The sequence below is a fragment of the Carassius auratus genome, chromosome 17 (genome assembly GCF_003368295.1).
Source record: "Carassius auratus strain Wakin chromosome 17, ASM336829v1, whole genome shotgun sequence".
Lineage (NCBI taxonomy): Eukaryota > Metazoa > Chordata > Actinopteri > Cypriniformes > Cyprinidae > Carassius > Carassius auratus.
The window spans coordinates 10,783,426-10,808,010 of NC_039259.1; the positions used below are offsets into that span (position 1 = coordinate 10,783,426).

Genomic DNA, 24,585 nt, shown 5'->3' on the forward strand with positions numbered 1-24,585 from the left:
GAAGACAAATTAAGATATTTTTGCTGAAATCCAAGGGATTTCTGAGCCTCCCATAGACAGCAATGAAGCTGACACATACAAGGCCAAAAAAGGTAGCAAGGACATTGTTAAAAACGTCCATGTGACATCATCGATTCAACCATAATGTTATGAAGCATTGAGAATATTTTCTGTGTGCAAAGAAAACAAAAATAAAGATCTTATTCAACAATTTCTTCTCTTCTGTGTCATAATTCGACTCACTTTCATGACAGTACCACTGGTCCTCGAGGGCCTTTGCCAATCCCGCTTCTTTCCACCCAATGCTTTCCTGCCTGTTTTCTACTGTCCTATCTAATAAAGACCCGTAAATATAACTTAAAAAAAAATCTTATATGTTTGTATGAGGGTGAGTAATTAGTTAAATTTTTTTGGGGTGAACTATCCCTTTAAAGAAGAGCAAGATTATATGCAAAGGCCAGAAACATCTATCTAGAGCATGCTTACATAAAAACTATGAGAAAGCAGTGCAGTGGAATGAAAAAATGCATTCTATCGGAACGGCCCCTTACTCTTATGATGTTAAGATAAACAAAATTAAACCACATAGAGTGTCAAATGTCCAGTCTTTCTCAGTGGACAGTAGGCAGTAATGGACATTAGTATCTTGTCATGATGTGGTGAATTCCCAGTGATGAGGATCAAGTCTGGCATTCTCGTTAGCCACCCTGCAGACAAGTAATAAGGAGGCGGAGAGTGGTCTGGTGTCTGTCCTGTCCTCACATCATATCTGAGCAGGTCCCGACCGTCCCACAGTCAATTCCTGCCCCACAGCTATCTGTAATGGCATTACACACTAATGCACAGTCCCTCTGTGGGGAGAAACAACAACTCACACGGAATTGGGCAGCATAGATTTAAAATTTCAAAAATCCATTTACATTGATTAGATGGGAGATGGACAGGATGTCTGCCAAAGACAAACTAGAGACTAAAATCAAGATCTGGAATACGTCTGACCATAAACTTATGTGTTTGTAGGCTGAGCTTTGTCTTATGGAGCAGTTTTACAGCTTTTACAGCAAACCTCGACTTTTACTAATCTATTTAAGAGGTTTATATTCTGTACCGGCTTTTAACTGCATAGTGCTTTGTCTGTAGTCTCTGGGAGATCTCTCAATCTCTGCGCTCCTGTTGAGCTGTCTTACTGATGCATGTGGAATCAAGCAGACATTGAGCAAAAATATGAATAATGGGTATAATTAAAAGATTTGTTAGAATGATTAACGAAGTATATTTGGAAGTTCAGAAGATGTGCTAAAAAAAGTGGTTATACTGTAGGTAATATATAGTACAGTATCTTATAACAAGCACCTGAAAAATACTGCTGCTATCATCAAAATGATATGCGATGGGAAGGTGTGATTTTATGTTTTGAAATGACTTGCAAACAAATGTGTAGATGCATTACTGTCACAGTTGAGTGTGCAAGGTCAGAGAGAGAGATATGTGTTTGAATATCAATTTTAATATTGTGAAATGCGCATACACAAAGTATATCAAATTGTAATGTTGCAGGTTCACCTTGAGTTCATTTCCTGTGGTTTAGTCACAGTTTCCATGCATTGCACAGGAATGAAAATGAAATGATAGGTATATATCTAGAATATGGATGTGAATCCAGGAGCGGTAGAGAACATTCACAGATCATTAAATGTGTGGAGCATGTCTTTGTAGAAGCAAAGTCACCTCTGTAAAATGTCACTGAAAGTCTCTCTTGCTGTATTGTATAAGCTGTATATAGTTCAGCTGCTCTTACCCCTTTTTTGACCACAATTTTTTACTTTTTTACTGCTGAACTGAACTGAATAGATAAGGCATTTGCATTTACTGTATGTTCTTAATACAGTAGAACTGGCTTGATAAATGTACAGCTTTGAACCATACACATCTTCACTGCAGAACTTAAGCTAAATAGAGCTAAATAGCAGCACAATGTTGTACGTTGCCTAATATTATTAGGCTATTTTACAATTTAAGTACATGTACTTTTTTGTACCAGTATTCCACACAACCAATGTTTAAACCTTCAAATGCCATAATATATTGCAAATTCTACTTACAGTAGAGGCAATACAGAAATTTCCCAAATATTAGGGAAATTTAAGCAGATATACTTAATCAAAAATATATTATTAATATATTTAGAGGGTTCATGAACTGAGAAATCAAAATTCCCTTGCACTATATAAATATTCTCTAAGTTTCAGAACTCACATCATTCTCGTTAGTCTAAAAACAGCTTCTTTTGAAGCCAGTCAAAACGACAGGTTGTGGAATGTTCTACTTAATGACCTAATGGTTTGGCTATAAACCACTTCCACAGAAGATCAACACCTGCTTCTACATGACTGCCTGTTTAGCCCCGCCCACTGATTCACACATGTAGTGTAAATAACGAGAGTGGCAAATTAGGTCTATGCAGAAACCAAACTATGAACTGTAGTAAACTGAAGTTCCAGACAAGGTCAGTAAGAACTTGGTCCTTTGTTTACTTAAATTTACTGTGGATTTGTTAAAAAATATGGCACAAATCGACACAGGATTTTCTGAAAGACTAAAACTATTTTGTTTTTTTGCAGATAATGTCACTTGCAATAGTCTCAGCATCTGACAGAAAACTGTAAAATCTGTCTGAAATATCAAGAGTTTGATTGGCTGGCTTTACATAATTTTCGAGCGTTAGGGCATATTTATATTGGAGCAGACTTAATTTGAATACGCCACAAATAAAGCTGGGAAAGTTAAGCTTGGTCTCAAAAGAAAGGACAAATACAACTTGGTCAAATACTGTGGCAAATTGAAGTAAAAAATGACTAACATGCTTCTGCTAGTTGTACTCATGGTACATGCAACGTCAACTGTACTTTTCTTTCACTCGCTTCAAGCTATCTCTATTTCCTTGAGATCTGATTTAGATTTTTGCCCACCGGTACTCCATTACCATGGAGACTGATGATGGTTGAAGGCCACCCACATGTAGCTCATAAACCAAGGCATTGTCAGTTGTGTTGTTAGGGATGCCCTCATGAAACCTCTTCACTCTGAGACCAGAGTCTGTGCTCTTATTGAATCGTTGTATTTAATCAGTGCAACCAGTGATTCTCGATGCATTTGTGCCATTTTGGTTATGTTAGAGATTTTGTTTTGGTTAATATAGCAAATAAATTTTTTATACTGTATATTATAATTCTGCGACACTGTGATTGGTTTTGGCGAGAATTTTAATATCAATGCATCTTTAATCACTATTGATGATAACTTTCAAAAATAATCTCATTATTCAGACCTTTTTTCAGGTTTTATACAGAGAAGTACTAAATCTTGAAAGAAATAGGAATAAAGATTTTCTTCTCATGATACATTTTTCACTGTCTAATACATCAGAGACTAGAGACGTTCTCTGACGTTCTCTATCAGTGACCTTTCCAGTTGTGCCGTCTAATGGTATTTAACCAGATTTAGGCCATACTAGCTAGACAGCTGTTTTTCCTCAGCGCTGCTCCTGTAATTGAATCTATCCAGCTCTGTACTCTTCTGAGACATATCTGTCTGACACGGTGAGATGAAGATTACAGATGCATCTCAGACATCGATCTCTCAGCCCCTCCGCTGCTCCTTGACATGCCTGCATGAGTGGATTGTGGTTTGTTTTTAAGGCCAACTGAAGGTGACGTGTTCTAACGAGAGAATTGATGCTATCTCGGCCCTAAGAGACATGCAGCTTCAAGGATCCTTCAGAAAGACTCACTGCAGTAACTTTAAAGAGATTTCAGTTTTCTAGAACAAGAATAAAAATTACATTTGGGTGGAATTATATAAGACGTGACACCAGTATAGTGCGCCTGTGCATATAAATAAAATGGAAAAAAATTTAAATAACTATTAAAAAGGTTTTTAGATTAGATTAGATTATAATGCATTTGCTGTAGTTTTGAATGTGACCCCAAACTGCCTGCACAAGCACATATTTACCACCTACTCCAAATGTTTAGTTTTCTCTCAAGGGTTTTCTGATGTAATTTTCAGAGCTATAGAGATGAAGTCTTGGGACTGGATCAGGACAGTTCTGGGATCCCCAATGCAATCAGTGCTGCGGTGCCACTGTGACAAATGTCACACACAGTCCAAATGACGTTTGTTGTCCACAAAGAGCGAAGCCTGATGGGACATGTTTTAAGTGTCGATAACAGATTAATGCCCCTTGAGTATAACGGTCAGTATTAAAAATCTGTTTGGCCAGTAGCACTGGTTGTAACTTGCAATAGAGAGCCAGTGATTTTTAACTTGATGCACTTTTTATTCTTGTCTACAGTTTATTTAATTTTTTAAACCTGTTTAAAGGTGCACAGTCATTTCCCCCTCTCTTTTAAAGCTTTTTTCACAAAGAAATTAAAGGAATAGTTCATCCAAAAATGAAAATTCTGTTATTAATGACGTGCCTTCATGATGTCCCAAACCTGTAAGAGTTTTGTTCATCATTGGAACACAAATTAAGATTTCTGAGCTTTCTTACCCTCCATAGACAGCAACACAATTACCATATACATGAGCCAGAAAGGTAGCAAGGTCATCGTTAATACAGTCCACGTGACATATAGTGGTTCAACCATAATTTTATAAAACTACTAGAATACTTTTTGTGCGCAAAGAAAACTAAAGTAACAACTTTATTCAACAGTTCTTCTCTTCCGTGTTAGTCTTCAACGTGTGTTCACGAGAGTACCATAATGAATTTTCATTTTTGCGAGAAATATCCCTTTAAGCCATTTGGAAATTGTTTCAAATGATGTACTTTCACATGAGATTAAGACTCCAGTCATATCAGGGATGTATTTTAGATGGAGCGGGTCAGCCTCGTGAGGCTGTTATGTTGAAATCACATGACCAGTTGAATTCTATTCATTCTCTCTTTAAACTCCCTGTTATTGATTACTTTTAATGGAATACATTTGTCATAGCCCACTGTAAGTACCATATTCTTTAGTGTTTCAACATTACATGAGTCAATCTTGTTTACCAAGGAGAGAAAGGGAGGCGGAAGAATGATCCCACTTAATTAATGTGTAAAATGACTGATGGCCATACGCAGTTTAAATGACATAAGGACGTTACCGAAACCCATAATCAGTTTATTTTTGGCAACTCTTATGCTTTTCTGTAGCTCGACAAAACCCAGGTGACAAAATAGGGGGAAAATACCAGACCAGCTTTGCTGTTACACTTGAATGGTGCTTTCGGAGTCTCCTGAACATTGTAACAAGAATGACTCTTTATGTTTGTAATTGCATAGACATGGCTGGCAAACGGTATGGTATTGTTATCCGTCTAAACCGATTTTTAATGGTGAACAGGAACCCTGTGCTTTTCTGGAGCCCGACGGGGATCACACAGGATCCCTTTAGATATTCAGATACAGAAAGCCAATTACTCTAATAAGTCCTGGCTGCGGGACACACTTACAGTTCAGCTGATACAGGGACTCCATCAACAGTTCTGCAACAATGATTTCAGCTCCACAGGCAACTTCAGTGGCATGCTCAAAATTCAGAAGTCTTAATAACTTTTGCCTGTCTTATTTTAGTGATTGAATACTGTGGGTTTTCATAGTGCAGAATACATATACATATAGACACAAAAAACTGTATCACTGTTAAATATTACAGCACAACTGTTTTCAACATTGATGATAATGTTTCAGCATGTTAGAATGCATTCTGAAAGATCTAAAGGCTGGAATAAAATTCAGCTTTGCCATCACAGTAATAAATTAGATTTTAAATTATATTAAAATAGAAGATTGTTATTTTCAAATGTAATAATATTTTAGAATATTGCTTTTTATTGTATTTTTGAAAAAATAAAATAATTATTACATTATTGGTATTATAAGGAACTGTAACTTGTTGTACCTTATTGGCATCTTATTATGACAGATTGTTGAGTTATTGCTTATACTGGTACTTTAAATGTAGGAGATTTTTGGAAATAGTCAGGACACGTGGAAACTGTTGGAGAGGTTTATGTGAGCGATGATGTCCAACAGTCTGCACTCACCCACACAGACAGACTTTTATGCCCATGTTTCACTTCATCTCATCTTGGAATAAACTTTGTTTCTTTCAGTTTCTCCTGAGAGACGTACAGGATATGCTTCTCAACAATTGGGTGCCCACAGAACCAGTTTCAACCAGTCATTTCTAAAGATATAGTTATTTCAAACTGTACCAGAGACAAGGGAAAGAGAAATGTGGTAGGGGCCTATAGAATATACAAGAGGTTCTTAAAACCACACATCAATTACTATGGCTTTGTAGTTAAAGATTTAGGTACATAAATCAAAGATTGCTGGTTCAGACCCCATAAGAGCAGATTCATGAGATGTTGTACCACCGAAGTGCCTCCAAGCAAGGCAGTTAACCCTGGGCTGCTCTAGGGAGATCTGCCCTGTATTACAAATGGACTATGTCACTTGGATAAAATGAAAAATACTTCTCATTGTTCATAAAGTTCACTGCTCTTTACCCTGATCTCGCACTTGCTTCTCTCCATCTTTTAGAGCACAGTAGTCTTTTCTCTAGTTTGTCACTCATATGGTTTGAGAGCTAGATTCTCAATAATTAGAGGTAAACTTAAAATGATTCTCATTAACAAACATTTAACTAGATATTGAACATGTTAAGAATTTTAATAGTGTTATGCCTCTATTAGTATCTGCATCTGCATTTCATCTTTAGTTTAATTTACAACTCTCTTTATTGATCAGCACAAATGGTTTTTTTTAAACCTTTTTGGCAGGGTTTGAAAACGGAAAAACACTCCGAGCAGAATCGATATTTTAATGTTTCTGTTCTGTGTTCCTCTGATATTATTACCATTCTGAAACTGGTTCGGGTGGAAGAAAAAACGGTTAATATTGCTATTTTTTTTAAAACAATATTCTTTGCTTATAATTTGCCTAATAATAATAATACAATAATAATATAGTATAGTGTTTTCTTTACTCAAAAAGAAAAGGAAAAAATATAGATCTAATGCTTAGTCACAGCCAAACAGCATCATCTTCTCTAGATTTTGGCCAAATGTAAGCTAATAATAATAAAAAAAAAACACTTTTAATCAACACTTTAAAGACATCAAACTATTTTTAAGATATTTAAAAATGTTTGCTGCATTGTAAAAAAAAACACAAAAAAAAGAAAAGGAAAAAAACACTTGTATAAGATTGTGTTTTAGTCGCGGCTCACGTCGCATTTTATTAGCCCTATTACTTCAGAAATAATGAAGGCTAAAATGCCTGTAGTCTAAAGCAAAATGTTTACAAACATTATAAAAACAGTTATTAGTTTCTCTCCAAAACAGATCCTCTAAAGTTTAGGCTATAAAGACGTCAATCCAAAAACAAAAGGTTAAGATGATGCCTACCAATCTCATTCGGCACGAATCCAAACGTTTCCATGTTCCTAACGTATCTGGATGCTAAAATGTTATTTATTATCTAGTGTTTGTACTTTTAATTATTATTATTTAAAATAATTTTGTTGGTTAATGATTAATAATCGGTTAAAGACATCTATAATATAGAACTGGATTGCTCATGACGTCATTAAAGTGAAGCCGCCGCGCCGCCATATTGGTAATCCCTAGTGTGCGAAAACGTTCCATTGAATTAATAGGAATTTGTATGATTTTAATGAGAAAACATCACCTAACAAGTCAGCGTTTATAAATATGAAGTATCACTGTACATTATTAAAATGCGAACACCCTAGGCATGTAAATGGTTATTTTTTTAATGTCTGGAATTTCCCCTACTTATTAAAAAGCTACGTTCATTACAGTAACGAGCATCATGAACATGATAAACATCAGACGGACACGACCTCAACACATATAACAAACTACAAAGTGTTCGTTCTGAAATCTGAATTTATTCAGAGAAATAACTGACTATATACAGTACGGATTTAGGAAATAAATACAAAGCTTTATTTCCCAGATAGTAAATTACTTTTTTTTTTTTCATTTCATTATAGAGAAATATAAACAACATAATTGTATAATTCATTGTAATATATTAAAATCATGATACTAATACGTTTGTTTAATAATTCCTGAATAACTTGTTCATAAAGAAATAAGCAATTTTTGTGTTTGATCAGTTACCTGTGTCGTCAGTGCGCAGCAGACACACCCACCTACACGATTTAAATATATCGCTTATCCTGTCCCATAAGACCGTAAACACTGCAGATAACATCTGAAATAAACATTACTTTATTACACATAACATAAAAATGAGTCCCGTTTGACTGATCAGCTTCAAATCGAGTTATTTTAGGACAGTTTGAATGTAACTCAATGGTGCTCTCTTCTGGTAGGGATTAGTAAAATGGCGGATCGAACACTTCCGGTGGCTTCACTGCCTGTTGGCAGTTTAGAACGCGATGAACGATCCAGTTATATATATAGATCAGTGGTTAAAGAGCGTCGGTTAGGAAAAATAACCGAAATTAACATCCCTAATCAGTAACGTCACAGTGCAAAGAATATAGAATAGCCTAATAGTAAATGTATAATAAGTAACGCTTAATTTGCGATATATAGCAAATGAAAACTGTTCAGCTTATGGTAAATTTAAGAAGCTCCGCTAGGCTATTTTATTTCCCCTCACTCCACAACAAATCATTTCAATTAACAGTATTTAGAAAAGAACAAGAATTAAAAATATAAAAAGCTATAGCAATATTAATGACAAACAAAAAACTAATTTAGGCTAAAACGAAACTCAAACCAACGTTGGGTCTCTCATTCGACAAAAAATCAAATGTTTCCATATTCACGATGTATTTGAATACCAAATGATTATTGAAAATAGCCTTGCTATGTTTACAGTGTTGATTATACCCTAATGTTAGTAAACACTTTGTGTCTGCATTATGTCTATTTCTGATTGAAGTAATCTTATTTATTTCTCTAAAAAAACTTTTTTCTACATTTACATTTATTCATTTAGCTGATGCTTTTATCCAAAGCGACTTACAATTGCTATATATGTCAGAGGTCACACGCCTCTGGAGCAACTAGGGGTTAAGTGTCTTGCTCAGGGACACATTGACAGCAAATTTCAAATGTTAAATGGAACGATAAAAAAAACTTTATTAACCGGTTAATGGTCATTTAAAATTTTAAATTCTGTTCGGAACTATAAAATTTGATTTAGTTTCTGTTTCTGGTTCTGTTCCTGTCAAAATTTCGTTCGTTTCCAATCGTTTCGTTCGTTTTCATTCCTTGAACCCGTTCAGAGCCCTGGTTTTTGGTAATATCACCAAATTTTAAATGTGAATCCATTAATATTCCCAAAATACTCATAAGGCTTTGAAAACTTAGACCTTTTAAAGTTCATACAGTTTATAAACCTTTCTTTCTCATTATATGCAAGGTTCTCCCAACCGTTTCTCCAGTTATCTAAATGCTCAGACTGTATTTTTAAACATTAGTAAACTCTCTCTTGGGAGAGAACAAAGAGGTATCTTTGAATGAAGTCTGTTTGTACTTTCCTGCTTACCGATGTCTTTATTTTTATTTTTCTTTCTTTTTTTTTTTACTATTTGTTGGTCCTTTTAAACAATGAAAGTGGTAAAACAAATTTTTATTTTATTATCCATTTTTCAAGACATTTCACAGGCCTCTGAAATGAACTTTAATGCTTTTAAATTTAGCACTTGTGGTTCTATAAGTGTGTGTATGTGTGTTCCTCCTTAGTCTGACCTCTTCATTTTGCTGTCAGCGTTTTGCTGTCAGCCAGGTGATTATTAAAGACTAAGTGTGCTGAGCACTGAAAATGTCTAGCGGTAACAACGGACCAGGGCCTTCAGTGTGTGTGTGTGTGTGTGTGTGTGTGTGTGTTTATACATGTAAGGCTTTATTTTGTGTGCGTGTGTGTGTGTGCGTGTGTGTGTGTGTGTGTGTGTGTGTCTGTGTTTTATTGTCTGATCCAAAGGCCCTTAGAGTGTTTGACCCCTGCAGGACCTGAACCGCAGACCACAGGCCGACTATGAGATAAAGTCATCTGCAGGAACACACAGTCAATAAATAAAGCCATAAATTGTACAGTGTTTTTTCCACAGCCAATACAATCATATGCTTTTGATAAAGGAAGATGAAGTCAGGCATCATTGTCTGTATGGCCTCAAATGCTATAGTCTGATTTGTTAGAAACTATTTTCACCTCTTCTTATGGTGTCAGCATCCATCTGATTTCTGTCTGCACTATCAGGGCTTCACAGATTCAGGGCTTTCCGATCTATGTTTGATAAGAGAGCTGCCCTGAGCAGGTGAGAAGCCGAGGGTCTGTTTTACTGCTGTCTCTCTCTCTGCTTTTCTGTCGCTCTTGCCCTAAAAAAGGCAGGGTGTTCTGGCATCAAATAATTAGATTCACCCAGTATAAAATATGACAGGACAAATATAATTAAGTATTAAGTTATGTTAAAGTAACTGTGAAGGGAGCCTTGTTTAATGTATTTGTTGGTAATTCAAGTACACCCCCAGCAATCAGTAGGAAATGTTTGTGTGGGGCTACATACTGTAGGTCCATTTCAGCAGTTTTGATGAATAAGCAGCTATTTAGTAATCATATCGTTCCAATATATGTATTTTACAAATATAACTTTAAAGGTTCAATTCAAAAAAATGTTTCATAGGTTTTAAATACTGTATGTGTGAAATTGATTTCAAGTCATTAATTATAATTGAGATAATTACATTTAACCCAAAACTGTATCCTGAAGGACTTTTGAAAGTGAGTAGAAAACATGAGGCCTGAAAATTTTTTAAATGTTTTTACTCATCAAGTCAGCATTTATTTGATCAAAATATATTATGATAACTGTAATAATGGGAAATTTTACATTTTAAAACAACTGTTTTCTATATGTGAAAATGTACTCTATTACTGATGGCAAAGCTACTTTTTCAGCAGCCATAACTACAGTTTTAGTGTCACATGATCCTTCCAAAATCATTTTAATATTCTGATTTGGTGTTTAAGAAATATGTATTATTATTTATGCTGAAAACTGTTCGTTGCTTAATATCTTTGGAAACCATGACACATTTTTTTGAGATTCTTTGATGGAGAGAAAGTTCAAAAGAATAGCATTTATTTGAAATAAAACCCAAAAATTATAGGTTTTTACTCTCATTTCTGATTAATTTAATGCATACTTGCCGAATAAATGTATTATTTTTTCTTCCAAAAATCTTACTTTGAACAGTAAGATAGATAGATAGATAGATTGATACTGTCTACACACCCAACTTAAAGTCAGTATTTTATTAAAGGCCAGTAACTAATTTTAAGGGCGATCATAATTAGACAGGAAGTGAGGTCATGGGGTTTCCAGTTGGCCTTGGTGTTAAAAATGCAAATGAGGGTGAAAATGACATCAGAGAGACTTTAATCAGCCTGGTAGAGGCCAGCAGATGTTTTGTAATTACTAAAGTCAGCAAATGACATGTAAATTTACCCTGAGTCAGATAGGCACACTGTCAGAAAAGATTCAGATGTGAGATGCTGCCTCATTATAGTCACTCTCAAAATCTGAGAGGATGTTCACTGAGTCTCATCAGCCTTTTCCTTTCATCTGGCCTTCATTCGAACTGATAGCTAATGACAGATGCACTGGATAAATGTGTTTCTGTATCATGTGTGGGGGCGTCTAGAGTCGTGGTCATTCAAGCATGTCAATTATCAACTGAACCACACTAGATTTATAATACAGGGTCTTCACCTTTTATCAAGCTTTTTAAGGACCCTTGATGGCTAGAGGGACCCTGTTACATATTGTGTGTAATTGAGGGTTGCATTTTAAGCCCGGTCTGTAATAACATTCATAATAGTACCTTATTAATGTATTTACAGATTTAGGGCCCTATTTTAACGATCTGAAACGCAAGTGTCAAAGCGCGAAGCGCAAGTAACATTGTGGGCGGGTCTCGCACCACAATGATTTTCGTCATCTCATGTGTTAATAATTTTTAAGTGTAACAATTTATGATTTGCAAAAATAACTGTTGCATCTGTGTAGATTACTACATGAGCAACGTGTATGCGCGTTGTGCACGCTATACATTATGGTCAAGCATGCGCCCTTAAAATAGCATAATGAACAACGCGCAACGCGCCACTGACTTTAGACTAGGTTTTTTCTGGTCAGTGGCGCAATTGTTTAATGGAACAGCAAAATAGCACCAGGGATTGTTTGCGCCGGAACACGCCTCCTTTTTTGCGCTGAACCGCCCAGGGAGCGCAAGTTCATTCACTAGTTTAGCGACGTGCTTCTGTGGAGGGAAAAGCGTGCTTTGCGCGGGTGCAAAATAGGAATGACACATGCGTCGGTGTACAAAGTAAATTGCGCTGGGTGCAAGATAGGGCCCTTAGTTTTGATGCTTGCATCGCAAAGCCATTAAAATAGTCATTAGTGAAATAGAGAGTCATGTTTTTGTTTTGCTTAATACATTTTTATGTTGGAGGGACAATGAAATGTTATGGGGTTTTTTTAGGAGTTGAGAAAACTGTTAAAGACTTTCCTTCTCTTGTAAAAAGTTATAGAAAAGTTGTCACTGAAACTGAGTAGAAGTGGATTTTGCTCTTTTCTTCAGCCCTCTTGAAAATACAGCTAAGCTGCTTGTGTATAGCAAGCAGTACAATGTTAAGACAGTTTCCTCTGCAGGAAGCACAACATACCAGATAAAACCAGTACATTCACTTCATAGAGTGTGTGCAACTCTGAGGTTTAATAAATGTGTGTGTGTGTGTGTGTGTGTTGTTTTTTTTTAATAAATAATGAATTAAAGATTCATTTTAAAAAGAAGCGTCATAAGGTTGCCCTAAAGTGCTTGGTGAATCATCAGTTCTGTGTTATGGTGGTTGTTTTTACCCTTTGGGAGCCTTTATGAAAAGGTTGCTGGATCTAGAAATCTAAAATTACACAGATAAATTCAGTTCGGTGTACTGACAGTCCTTTGCCTTCTCACAGCTTAGATGGAGCAGAGTTTGTGCTCTGTGTTTGTTTAGTACCGGAGACTCTCTTTGCATTTGTGGATTTGGTGTTCAGTTGCTTTCATTATGATTGGTTTAGGGTGTGAATTCTCTTTGTTGTGATTGGTTTAGTGTCATTCTGAGGTTAAGGTCAATTGTGTTGTCTTGAACTTTGTGTCAGTAAGCAGGCAGTAAAACAGACAAGGCATTTAATCTAACAAGATTCCACATTACCTCCAGGTACAAATATAAACTCTATTATAGTATGTTGTGTGTGTTTACTTTTGCCTGTTTTCGGATGTTCACCCTTGTTAGTATGTGGGTTGTTTGCTTGTATGTACCTTTGTTTGTGCGTCTGAATTTAAGTATGCACATGAATCCGGCAGGCACACAAACAGAGATGATGCTGGCACGATGATCCTTTGACCTTTGACCTATTTTCTCAGCACAACTGCAGCAACAATAAAATGTAGCTGCATCCGAAACCGCATACTTGCATACTATATTGTAGGTAAAAAGCAGTATGTGACAAAAAAGTAGGTTCGAATTAATAGTACTCGTAAAAGAATAGGCAAAAAGTACACAAATTACCTTTTATTTCCGGTGTGATTCTGAAGTTTTCCTACAATGGAAATTTTAGCACTTCCATGAGGCCACAGGAGAGGATCCTGCCAGTGATGCAAGGCAACTGATGCTGGTTTGTCATATGATGATGACAACATCGCAAACGCAGTATGTCAAGATTATATTCATACATTCATACTGTATAAAACATACTCTTTATTGTAGTTGTGAAGTAATTACTTATTTATTTCGGACTCAGCTTTTGTGTTTATAATAGATTAAGTTCTCAAATTAAAATGGTGTAGATCGCCCCTGCTGGTAGTTGCTGGAACTACAGCATATATTTTTCTCCATTCATGTCTAGTCAAATGTAGCCATGTATTTTGATGGCATAAAACGGTTTGCAAGCAATATATACAGTAACATATTTCATTGTAGCATACTAGATGTTTTGTACTTATTTGACCATATTAATTTGGCAATATGGAGAATATGACTGTTTATCTCTTAATCTCTTTTTGATCTTTATTAATTTGGTTATAAATGTTAGATGCATTAAAACATCTAGCAGTGCTATTAGTGCATTGATCCTCTAAACCTGATCCATATGACAACAATAACTGTTAACTATAAAGTTTTGCTAACCAGTCTAATTCTGAGAAAACAGGCAGGTCCACATCACTATATCACTATTACAATAACAACATAGAAAAACAATATCATTAGAATCACTTTTTGGAACAATGTTTCAATCAGAAGTCAATCAGAATCCGTCTGGCTTTAAAGAGCAAAATCAAAATAAGTTCATAACAGACATTTGTTTCCATTGGTGTGGAAGATAGTATAGTTGTATAATAGATTAGATAGATAATACAGTTTGTCAGTATAGATAATATAATAGATAATATAGTTTGTCAGTGCCTGACGGAGACCTGATGATCGAAACATTGCAGCAATACATTTTTATGGAGCAATTACTTCGGTGTGCGGACAATACGTTTGTAATTTTGCTATAGATAATAATTCTTGGAGTGAACAGCCTTAAATGTTCTTCATTCCAGTCTGAAGATTGTTGCAGCCATGATCTCAAGGGTTTTTAAGTAAAACAGGGTCTGTGGTGAATAGAAACTGATAATACTTGGACATTTTGTACGGCTGGAGAACTCTGTACTGTAATTGAATTATGTTCAATATCAATTTGAAGTGGTGGTTGTGGAAAAGAGCTTAAATGTAAAGGAGCTGTCCATGGTCCTAAAAAGGTCTGACACATAATAAGTTACTTTTTCAGAGCTTTAATTTTTATTTTAGCAATATGTATAGTTTTCTTGCATGATTAGGATATGTTAACAAGTTAATTTTCATGTCAATCACTATTGGGAATTAGATCTCATAGGGTTTCCTCAACTGTGGTATTGTGACTTGATTGTTTAATATTAAGATTCAGTAAAGAAGCAGCTGAGATGGGGAGTCTTTGCATGTTTTTTTAATTTTTGGGTTGAAACTAATATGCAATGTGGTACAATAGGTGCCGTTCATGAAGCTGTAAAACATGACTCTTTTGGGTTTTGACTTCACTACTGCCGTGTTCTTAATACTTCATAAATTGAAAGCATTTCTGCAAAGATCTAAAATTGTTTCTGTCACATGACACAGCTGAAGACACATTAAGTACCAGTTACTGTGGCAACTGCAAATTTTATTTGAACTGTTTTCTTTTTTTTAAAGACTTGCTGTGAGTCTGTCTTTGAATGTTACATAAACGGGTTACTCCTGAAGGATTTCCTATAGCAAGCTGTTCTGTGTTCTTTCTGCATACTTCTGTGTTCAGACAATTTCAGGCCAGCTTCATTGTATGTACCCACCAGCTGCAGGTATGCAGGTATAGCGTCATGATTTATGAAGCACATTTCATCTCTCAGATTCTGCTGCAGCAATATAAAGAAATACAATGCTACCCTGCATTTTACAAAGACACATTTAAAATGTTTTACAATTTTTATTCAGCAAATGATCTAACCAATTAAAAGTATAGTTTGTTAAACTCTTTTATCATCTTTCCATTCAACCTGTCTTTATGCCAAATATTTGACTTTATACTGCTGGAATAAGCATGTTTTACTACACTGAGAAGAACCAGGCACAGATAATAGCCCTCGTCACCGCAATGCTAATTCACTCCTTTACGATAAGCATTTAACAGGAACTCACTAGGCTTATCAGACTCCAGGAATCTCTGTCTCTCTCATGGGTAGGTGAGAACGATGTCCTTGCTCTGTAAAAGTGAGTTCATAAAATAAAGAGAGATTGTTAGAGAAAAGAAAGGGACTGCTGTGGCAATCACTTTTTAGGGGGGTGATTAATTGGAGGATTAATTGTCAAGCTGGAACAAAGTAGAACATTGCGGGAACATTCTGCTTAATGAAGCATGTTGAAGTGACAAAAGAGCCATATCTCCTGCTTTCGTATGTTTTTTACACAAAATTATTCTGTCTCCTATGTTATCTCGTTTTAGGCTAATTCTAAAGCAGCATTGCATGTAATCCCAGAATACATTGCTATGAGGTCCAAGATGTATACAATTAGTTATACAGTATATGCCAGTACAAATATTGGGACATTTTTCCTTAAAAATAGACATTTTATTTGAATTTATGCATTCATTTCAGAATATTATATTCTGAATATTAAATATACGGTCTGTGTGTGTGCGCGCACAAAGAGTTTAAATACAGAAATTTCATATAATTTAAACCTCTTGTATATTATATAATAGAATTTTAGATTAAGATGAATAGATTTTGTGTGTGTGTTTGTGTCTTTTATGCTCATTATTACTGATGCTGACATCTAAGGCGAGACTTAAGAGACTTATATTTTCGGATGGGTGATGATTAGGAAGCTGCTCACTAGTTTGTCAGAGCTGATGTCATGGTGTAGTTTAGCAGTTCCATCAGGTCTCACTGCCACCTTTCTCTGGTGCTAATGTGGCGGATGAATAATTAGTCTTCAATAGCACTGCTGTAGCGACAGAGTCAGCAAAATAAAGCTTCTACCTGCTGCCCCCTGCAGAGAGACAAGGAAAGAAGGAGAGACATGACGGCGCCTGTAGCTGATTGCACTCATGCTGTTAGTATGCAGGATGTTGCAGTGAGCCATATTTATTCAGCAGGGAAGGTCCAGGGTATGAATACTGAAATCATGAGATGAGGTGACAGGAAGTGCTTCAGGCTGTAGAGCATCGGTGAGCAGTGCCATAACACTCACACAAATCTCTAGAGCCTCAGATGACCTCCTCTGAACACGTACTTACACCAAAGGCCCTCTCCATCCACCACAGGATGGAGACCAATGAAATACAGACCTTATTTTCAAGCAAATGAACAGTTAACCCCAATAAATATTGTTTTTAAATATGCAGCAGCCAGTTACACTGAAATTCACGCTATTGAAAATTGTTTGGGTTTTATTTGTAAGGTTCAACCAGCAAATATGCCAAGCCACCAGTGAAGTCAGATCCATATACAAATGACTCTTAGGAGTTGGTTCTTTTGTAATGAATTGATTAAAATGACTGAATAAGTCAGAGTGATTACTGAATAAACTACTTTTGGTCATATATGACTTTACATAAACCATGTTACATACTGTTAAGTTGTTATAAATACATTAAAAAATTATTTTTGTAATTTTCTTCTTGCCTAATATGTTTGAAATTCAGGCAAGATATAACAAAAATCAAATACATGGCATACCTGTATTTATACCTGTATAAATGTCTTTAAATGTCAATTTTTCGAAATTGAGATTTATACATCAGCTGAAAGCTGAGTAAATATGCTTTCCATTGATATATAGTTTGTTAGGATAGGACAATATTTGGCCGAGATACAACTATTTGAATATGTGGAATCTGAGGGTGCAAAAAAATCCAAATACTGAGAAAAATGCCTTTAAATTTGTCCAAATTAGTTCTCAGCAATGCATATTTCTAATCAAAAAGGAAGTTTTTATATATTTAGGGTAGGAAATTTGCTAAATATATGCATGGAACATGATCTTTACTTAATATCCTAATGATTTTTGGTATAAAAGAAAAAAGCTATAATTCTGACCTATACAATGTATTTTTGACTATTGCTACAAATATACCCGAGCGACTTAAGACTGGTTTTGTGGTCCAGGGTCACATATGTTGTGACTCAGCAGCTGAATTTATATAGTGCAAGTTTCTCTGCTCTCTGCAGTGAATTAGGGAGCATCTGCTTCTCTCAAGGTGATATTCTTGTGGCTGATTTAGTCCACTGGGTTTAGAAAAGCACTGTTGACTAGGTTTAGAAACGCTCTGTTGTCTGTTTTAAAAGCTAAGTGTAAAAGATAAAGCTTTTAATTTCAGTCTGCAATCTGTGCTTCTCCTCTGTTGTTGTCTCCAGATATTTTGCTGCAGTTGTGTTGGATTTGGATGAAGGAGAAATAAGCAACAACAGGCTGCTGTAAGACTATTACATCTCCGATGAGAACAGAACCATTCTGGCCTTGTCAGTTTCACCCGTCCCCTTAGATTCAGAAATGTAACATTGTGGTTTATTCCAGAGCCTTCTGGGGGTTAAGGACACAATTGCATCTCTTCGATTTTCTGATGAACAACCCTGATTTCATGAAAGATCCTTGCTTTTAACCTTTGAAAGAACGTAATCAACTCCTTGTATTGGCCGGTGTTTACAGACGTAATCCAAATTGGACCGTTTGTTCTGAATGTGCTTTAATGTTTAATGTGATTCTGTGTTCAGTCTCTCACAAAGTTTAATTTTAATGAAGTGCCTCTTTGTGATTCGCTATCACTCTAGAATATTCTTCCGCATGCTCAGAATAAACAAGCTTGACATTCTCCTTCAGGTCCTCTTCAATCAAGATGGACTTGGGCATCATTATGGTGTGTGCTGACCTGAGCTAAAGATCTCCTTATGGGTCAGTACTCTGTTTGTGCTCTAATTTAACACTAGGGAGGGTTTTGAATTGGTTGCTTTCCAAATTCACACAAAGATGTTTTTGCGTTTGTCTTCAGTCCAGCTCTTTGCTGCCAGTGTAAATCAGATAAATGTGCTTTCCTCTTTTCTGGGCCCTGTGTGTTTTTTTTTTTTTGAAAGAAGTAAATTGTGCTCAATGCTGCATTTAGTTGTTCAAAAATACAGTGAAACAGTCATACTGTGAAATGTTATTACAATTTAAAATCAATATAAAAATCTATTTAAATTTACTATATTTTAAAATGTAATAAAAATTTATTCTGGTTATGGCAAAGCTGAATTTTGGATCCTTCAGAAATCATTCTAATGTGCTGAATTGGTGCTTACTGACTCCAAACCTTTGACCACAGACGCAAGTGTGCACTCAGTAATTTGTCATTTTCTTATATACTGACAGCTTGCAACATATCGCTATTAATTATAAATTAATTAAATATATATATACATATATTACAACTTCATCTTAGATGAAATAGTAGTTTAAATACACTACAAATGCATACTTTCTGAAAATATGAATATTTGTCAAATGATGTGCTTTCACTTGGATGTGAAAGACAACTTTAAAATTGTTAATAATACCTTGGAGTTACCAAGACTTCACTTTTGACACGGAAAAACACATTAAAACTAACATGTTCTGTGCATTTTTTTCTCTCACTGGCAATTGAAAAATGACCTTTATTTTAATATGCATTACCCTGTACTTTCACCACATGAAAATTCCCATTAATCACCTGTGTGAAATGACATATGATCCAGCAGCATGAAATAGTTATGTCAGAAAGGGCAAACGGCTGGATGTGAAAAACAGCATTTCCAAGCCCTAGCTGTGATGAAGTTAGCGGCAGGCTGCACATATGTGGCTGTGATGAAAGATCACAGTGAATGTGGTTTTAATCTCTGAGCAGTGTCTCTCAAGGACAACTCCTGAAGCACCTCGAAGTGCTCCCTCTCTTTCCGGAGCCGGCTTTGACGGATGGCCCAGCGGTACCGAAATGATAGGCTATTATTTTACTTTGCATTGGACAAATGGCAAGGCTTGCAACTCTGTCCTCATAAGGCCTGGCAGGACCAGATGGGGAAGATCGGCAGAGGGCTATGAGACATGCCTTTGTCCGGACAACATGATTTTATTCCATTCATGAATTGAAGTGTCGTGTTTTCCACAAGGCTGCCACATGATTGCTTGAATTCATGAAAACGCCAGCGATTTTGTAATCAGTTTGAATCCTACCAGACTGTTTTGCAAACATCCTTATTAGCAATTCCTACATGCCCATGGGGAAAATGTCACAAAATATAGTTTGCAGAAAGAATGAAAGGCCTAAACTGATTCTGAATGCCAAAGTAAAAGCAATCAATCTCACTAATCCTCTCCGTTCTCTTTTCCTCTCTTTGTCTTTCATAGATCAGCTAGATTCATGGTCTCCACCGCTGTACTTCGATGAAGACAGCTACCCCTCCCCTCCCAGGAATATGAAAGGTTTATCAAGCGGTCGTCCTCAGCTCACCTTCACATCAGGACACACCTGTGGGCTGCCAGACTGCGATCAGTCCCTTGACCCCTTGCAGCATGTCGGCCCCGATTCCCGCTCTTCCTATCTGCTTAGTCCGACTGAGAGCTGCCCTCTGGATCCACACCGCTGCTCACCCCGCAGCTCCATCCACTCAGAGTGCATGGTAATGCCCGTTTCTATGGCATCTGACCACGTTTCCAGCAGCACCTTTCCCAGAATGCACTACAGTTCACACCACGACGGCTCGAGAGACGACAGCTCCACTTCTCACGGTGGCGGCGGCAGTGGAGGGGTCAGTGTTGGCGGTGGGGGTGGCGGGTCTGGGAAGATGAATCGTATTCCTGCGAACCTATTGGACCAGTTCGAGAAGCAGTTGCCAATTCACAGAGACGGGTTTCACACGCTGCAGTACCAGCGCACGTCTGCAACCACCACAAGCAGCGAGCAGCGCAACGAGAGTCCCGGGCGCATCCGCCACCTGGTGCACTCCGTCCAGAAGCTCTTCACCAAGTCCCACTCGCTGGAGGGGTCATCCAAGATGAACGGCACCAAGGGAGACTCTCGCTCAGACAGCGGACACCACCACCACCACCATCACGGACACCACCATGGGAACCACAAACACAGCAAACGGAGTAAGAGCAAAGAACGCAAGTCAGACTCCAAGCAACGCTCAGGGATAGCAGGCTGGTGGAGTTCTGACGACAACCTGGACAGCGACAGCACCTACCGGACTCCCAGCATCATGAGTCGCCACCACGGAGATCATATCACTCACTGTTACCCGGACACAGGCCATGGGCACTTTGGCGACCTTTCGCTCAAGACCTCCAAGAGCAACAACGATGTGAAATGTTCGGCGTGCGAGAGCATCGCTATGGCCCCCGAGGGCAAATTTATGAAGCGCAGCTCGTGGTCAACACTGACGGTCAGCCAAGCTAAAGAAGCCTACCGCAAATCTTCCCTCAACCTGGAGAAACCAACCATGCCTCAAGATCTGAAGTCCTCCATGAGGCCTTGTAATTATTTGCAGGTGAGATATCATTCACGAAGACCTTGATTGCTGGTGATGCTGTGCTGTAAGATAGTGGTTCTCAAACACTGGGCCTCAACAGACTTCCATAAGGATGTCAAGATGACTTAAAATAAACTAAAATGCAACTTTGTACAACTGAAAATATACAGAAAATATACCAAATATATACAGTATCCTAATTATAAATTCCTTTCTAGACGTGGAAGAGACATGTTTATTAAAATCTTTTTTGAATATACAGCACATTTCTGTATTTTAGCCGAAAATATTCATATGGTAGTAAATTCATATTGTTGTTTTGAAAATTCTTATCCTTAATCCGTATCCATAAAATCAGAATTATCTTTGTGGACAACGTGAGGCCTTTCAGTCAAAAAAGTTGAGAACTACAGCTGTAAGAAGAGATTTTTGGATGTCTGTGTTTGTGAGAGGAGTAAATATGAAGTTGTGCTATTCATTTTCAAAACAAACCTCTGTATGGCTGCTTTCTGATCCAAGGCTTATTGGTGCCTGTAGATTGTTGTTTAGGATTCAGAGGGTTCCCAAAAGAGTCAAAAGTAATAGTCCACTGGAAGGGTTGTTACAAAGGTGGGAATATGTTGTTTACGCTAGTGGAGAATATAGCCCGATTGAAATATGTGTGTGTGTGTGTGTGTGTGTGTGTGGGCGTGTTGTTGTGAGATGCTAATGTGCTAAATTAAGAGGCGGATTTATTGGTCCTGTCACTCCGACTAGACCAGTTAGTTCCTGTTTTTTATGTACGGAATTATTGCAAACAATGAGTCATATTGATTAGCATTGATCTTTCTGTGCTAACGTGTGATTTTCCAAATGCATTGCATTTCGTCGGAATGCATTATTCATGGTGCTGTCAGACCACTGAAAATAGCTACTTGCTGTTTTCTAGTCCATATTTACAATTAGGCCCCTTTATCCTAAATATGGATGCTGAATTATCACAGGTTAGCATTGTAGCAAACTGCAATCAGTTTCCAAAATTGCTGAAATGAATCACATATCTATCACAAAGTACAGCTACTATGCAAATACTTGTCCTGATGGGGTCATCACTGTGTTTTAGTACATGCCAGTGGCATCTTTTTAATAGCACTAGGCCAACGTTAAAGAAGACAGTGATACTGATTTAGTTAATTCATCCCATTTTGGAATATGATTGTTGTTTCAGCCACTCTTTATATTAAGATAATGCTGTATCCTTATTTTAATTCGAAGCTGTTTGACCAACATAGCCTTACTGGCTAGTTAAGGAGCCAGGTGTAGAGAGCAACATCTCAAAATAGGCTAGCATCCAAAAGACAACGTATGCTGGTCTGTCAGAACTAGTTTGTATTGCAGATGTCTGACTCAAGCAGTTAGATCAGGAGGTACAATGAAAAAAAAAACACCCTCAGTAAACATCTGCTGACACAGCAGCCTCCACCAGTCCTGGACTTATGCAATAGCACAGCAGAAGCAGCGAGGCTGATGGCCCCATTGAGATAATTAATGAATGGATGGATCTGAGTGTTTCCTCAGGGAAAGAAAGAATCCAGAGAGAAAGAGAATCTAAATCAATATTAAGTTTTACATTTTAGAGGCTTTTGGAGACCTCATTTGGGTACCACTCAGTCAACTTAGACAATACTGAGCTATACCCTCTGTATATTTTGGCAATGGCAATGATAGGAGATGAATATGCCTGAGTTATCCTTAAGTAAATATGCTACTGTTAAGCTGATACTGTCAGTGGTCAGTGAGGTTAATATTGTGTAAAAGGTACAGAATGTGTCACTGTGGTAGTACCTGGACATCCTGAAGTCCATATGCCCCCTCTAGATTTAATTTATTTTTATAACAACATTGTGGGAAAGCTTGCTATAGGATTGTGTCTTTGCCCACTAAGAATTGTACCTTTACAGGTCACACAAGATGCAAAATCCTCTTTTAACTTACAAAACAAACCCATTTTTCTTTCAACGAAAAGTGCACAACTACTTTCAGCATCCATTTTTTGAAAAGGCCAGTGGGGTTTTTTTTGGTCAGTAATAACTGCTAATTCTAATTTCAGCTCAAATGGATCTTTGACAAATATGTAGACTTTTACTGAGGGATGAAAGCAGCCTCTTTCCGTCTGTCTTTCTTAGTACAGCAATTAGCTTAGTATTTCAAATATGTCCAAATGGATAAAACATCAGCCTGCAGAAAAGGACAGAAAACGGCCCGCAGTCAATGACTGTGATGCATCTCTGGGTCAGGCATTTAATAGGTTCTCTCAACCCCAACAAAAAATAGTCTGTGCCGTCTATCACGCTGGTGCTATTTTTGGCTGCTGTTATCAATGCAGCCCGCAGTGACGCAAACTCTCCGGGAGGGACGTGCGCCCCTTCATTCTGATGGTCCGGTGTCCTGAGCTGTGTGATAGCAATAAAGCAGCTATTTTTAGTGTGTGTTCATCATGGCGGTCACCATGGTGAATAGATTGAATCATTAGCTGAGATTGTGATTTGGATCAAAATCAATGCTAAATGGTTTATGAGATGACTTTTGGCAAGGGTTTCCTCCACATTTCAACACTTCTTACATAAATCATTGATCATGTTATGAGGAGCACAGTGGCTCACTTCATTGTGGGCAGAAGCCTCAGTGCTGTGATGGATAGCAAAAGAGTTCAAACTGGCTCCTAAAATTTGAAAGTGGTTTCAAGTGGATTTTAAATGCTACTTCCTTCTATACTATTTATGTTTATATAAAATATCTTTGAGAATTAAGTTGCTTGATTTGTGTTGGTTGAAAAAGTTTTTCTGCAGATCACTTACTTTAAACTGGCAGATCTGCTCCACCTCTTTCAAGCTTAATCAGATAATTTTTCTCCTATTAGGAGTTTATATTAAGACTTTTCATTTCTTATGAGCTATCTTTCGGATTATGGATGCTGTATTAAAATGCATGTAAACGTAGCAACTGATTTCACTGTCTGATGTAACTATTTTAAACATTTCGGCATGACTTTATGATGATATCAATCACAACGAGGTGTCCTACAGCTCAAGGCCAATCCTGATTAAAGTGTAATGGCCCATTCACACATGCTGCAAAAAAGAAAATCATTTTTTTCATCAGTATTTCATCATCTTGTGTTCTAGCAAAATGCAAATATTCTTAAAACTCAAATGGCAAATTGTCTTGTTTTAAGCGAGAAAATGGCTTTTCTTCTCTTTTTCTTGTTTTAAGCTGTTTCTTGTTTAAAAAACCCATGTGTTTAGTTGGAAGGCTTAGTCAAATGCTTAAAAAAACCATTGGGTTTAGTAAAATATGGATATTTCAAGATGCACACTGTTTTGGGGTTAGTAAGTATTGTCT

General features: G+C 37.0%; 1 protein-coding gene across 6 annotated transcripts in view; it reads left to right on the forward strand.

Annotated features, from left to right (window-relative positions):
• LOC113117238 (disks large-associated protein 2-like) overlaps window positions 1-24,585 on the forward strand; it is a 98,836-nt gene that overhangs the window by 37,287 nt on the left and 36,964 nt on the right. For 4 of the 6 annotated variants that reach the window (XM_026285772.1, XM_026285774.1, XM_026285773.1 and 1 more), the window contains 2 exons: window positions 18,539-18,610; window positions 20,081-21,222. In XM_026285772.1, coding sequence (XP_026141557.1) covers window positions 18,607-18,610; window positions 20,081-21,222 — 1,146 coding nt within the window. In that variant the 5' untranslated portion in view covers window positions 18,539-18,606. The remainder of the gene's footprint in view (window positions 1-18,538; window positions 18,611-20,080; window positions 21,223-24,585) is intronic. The other 2 variants (XM_026285775.1, XM_026285776.1) reach the window with 1 other exon arrangement.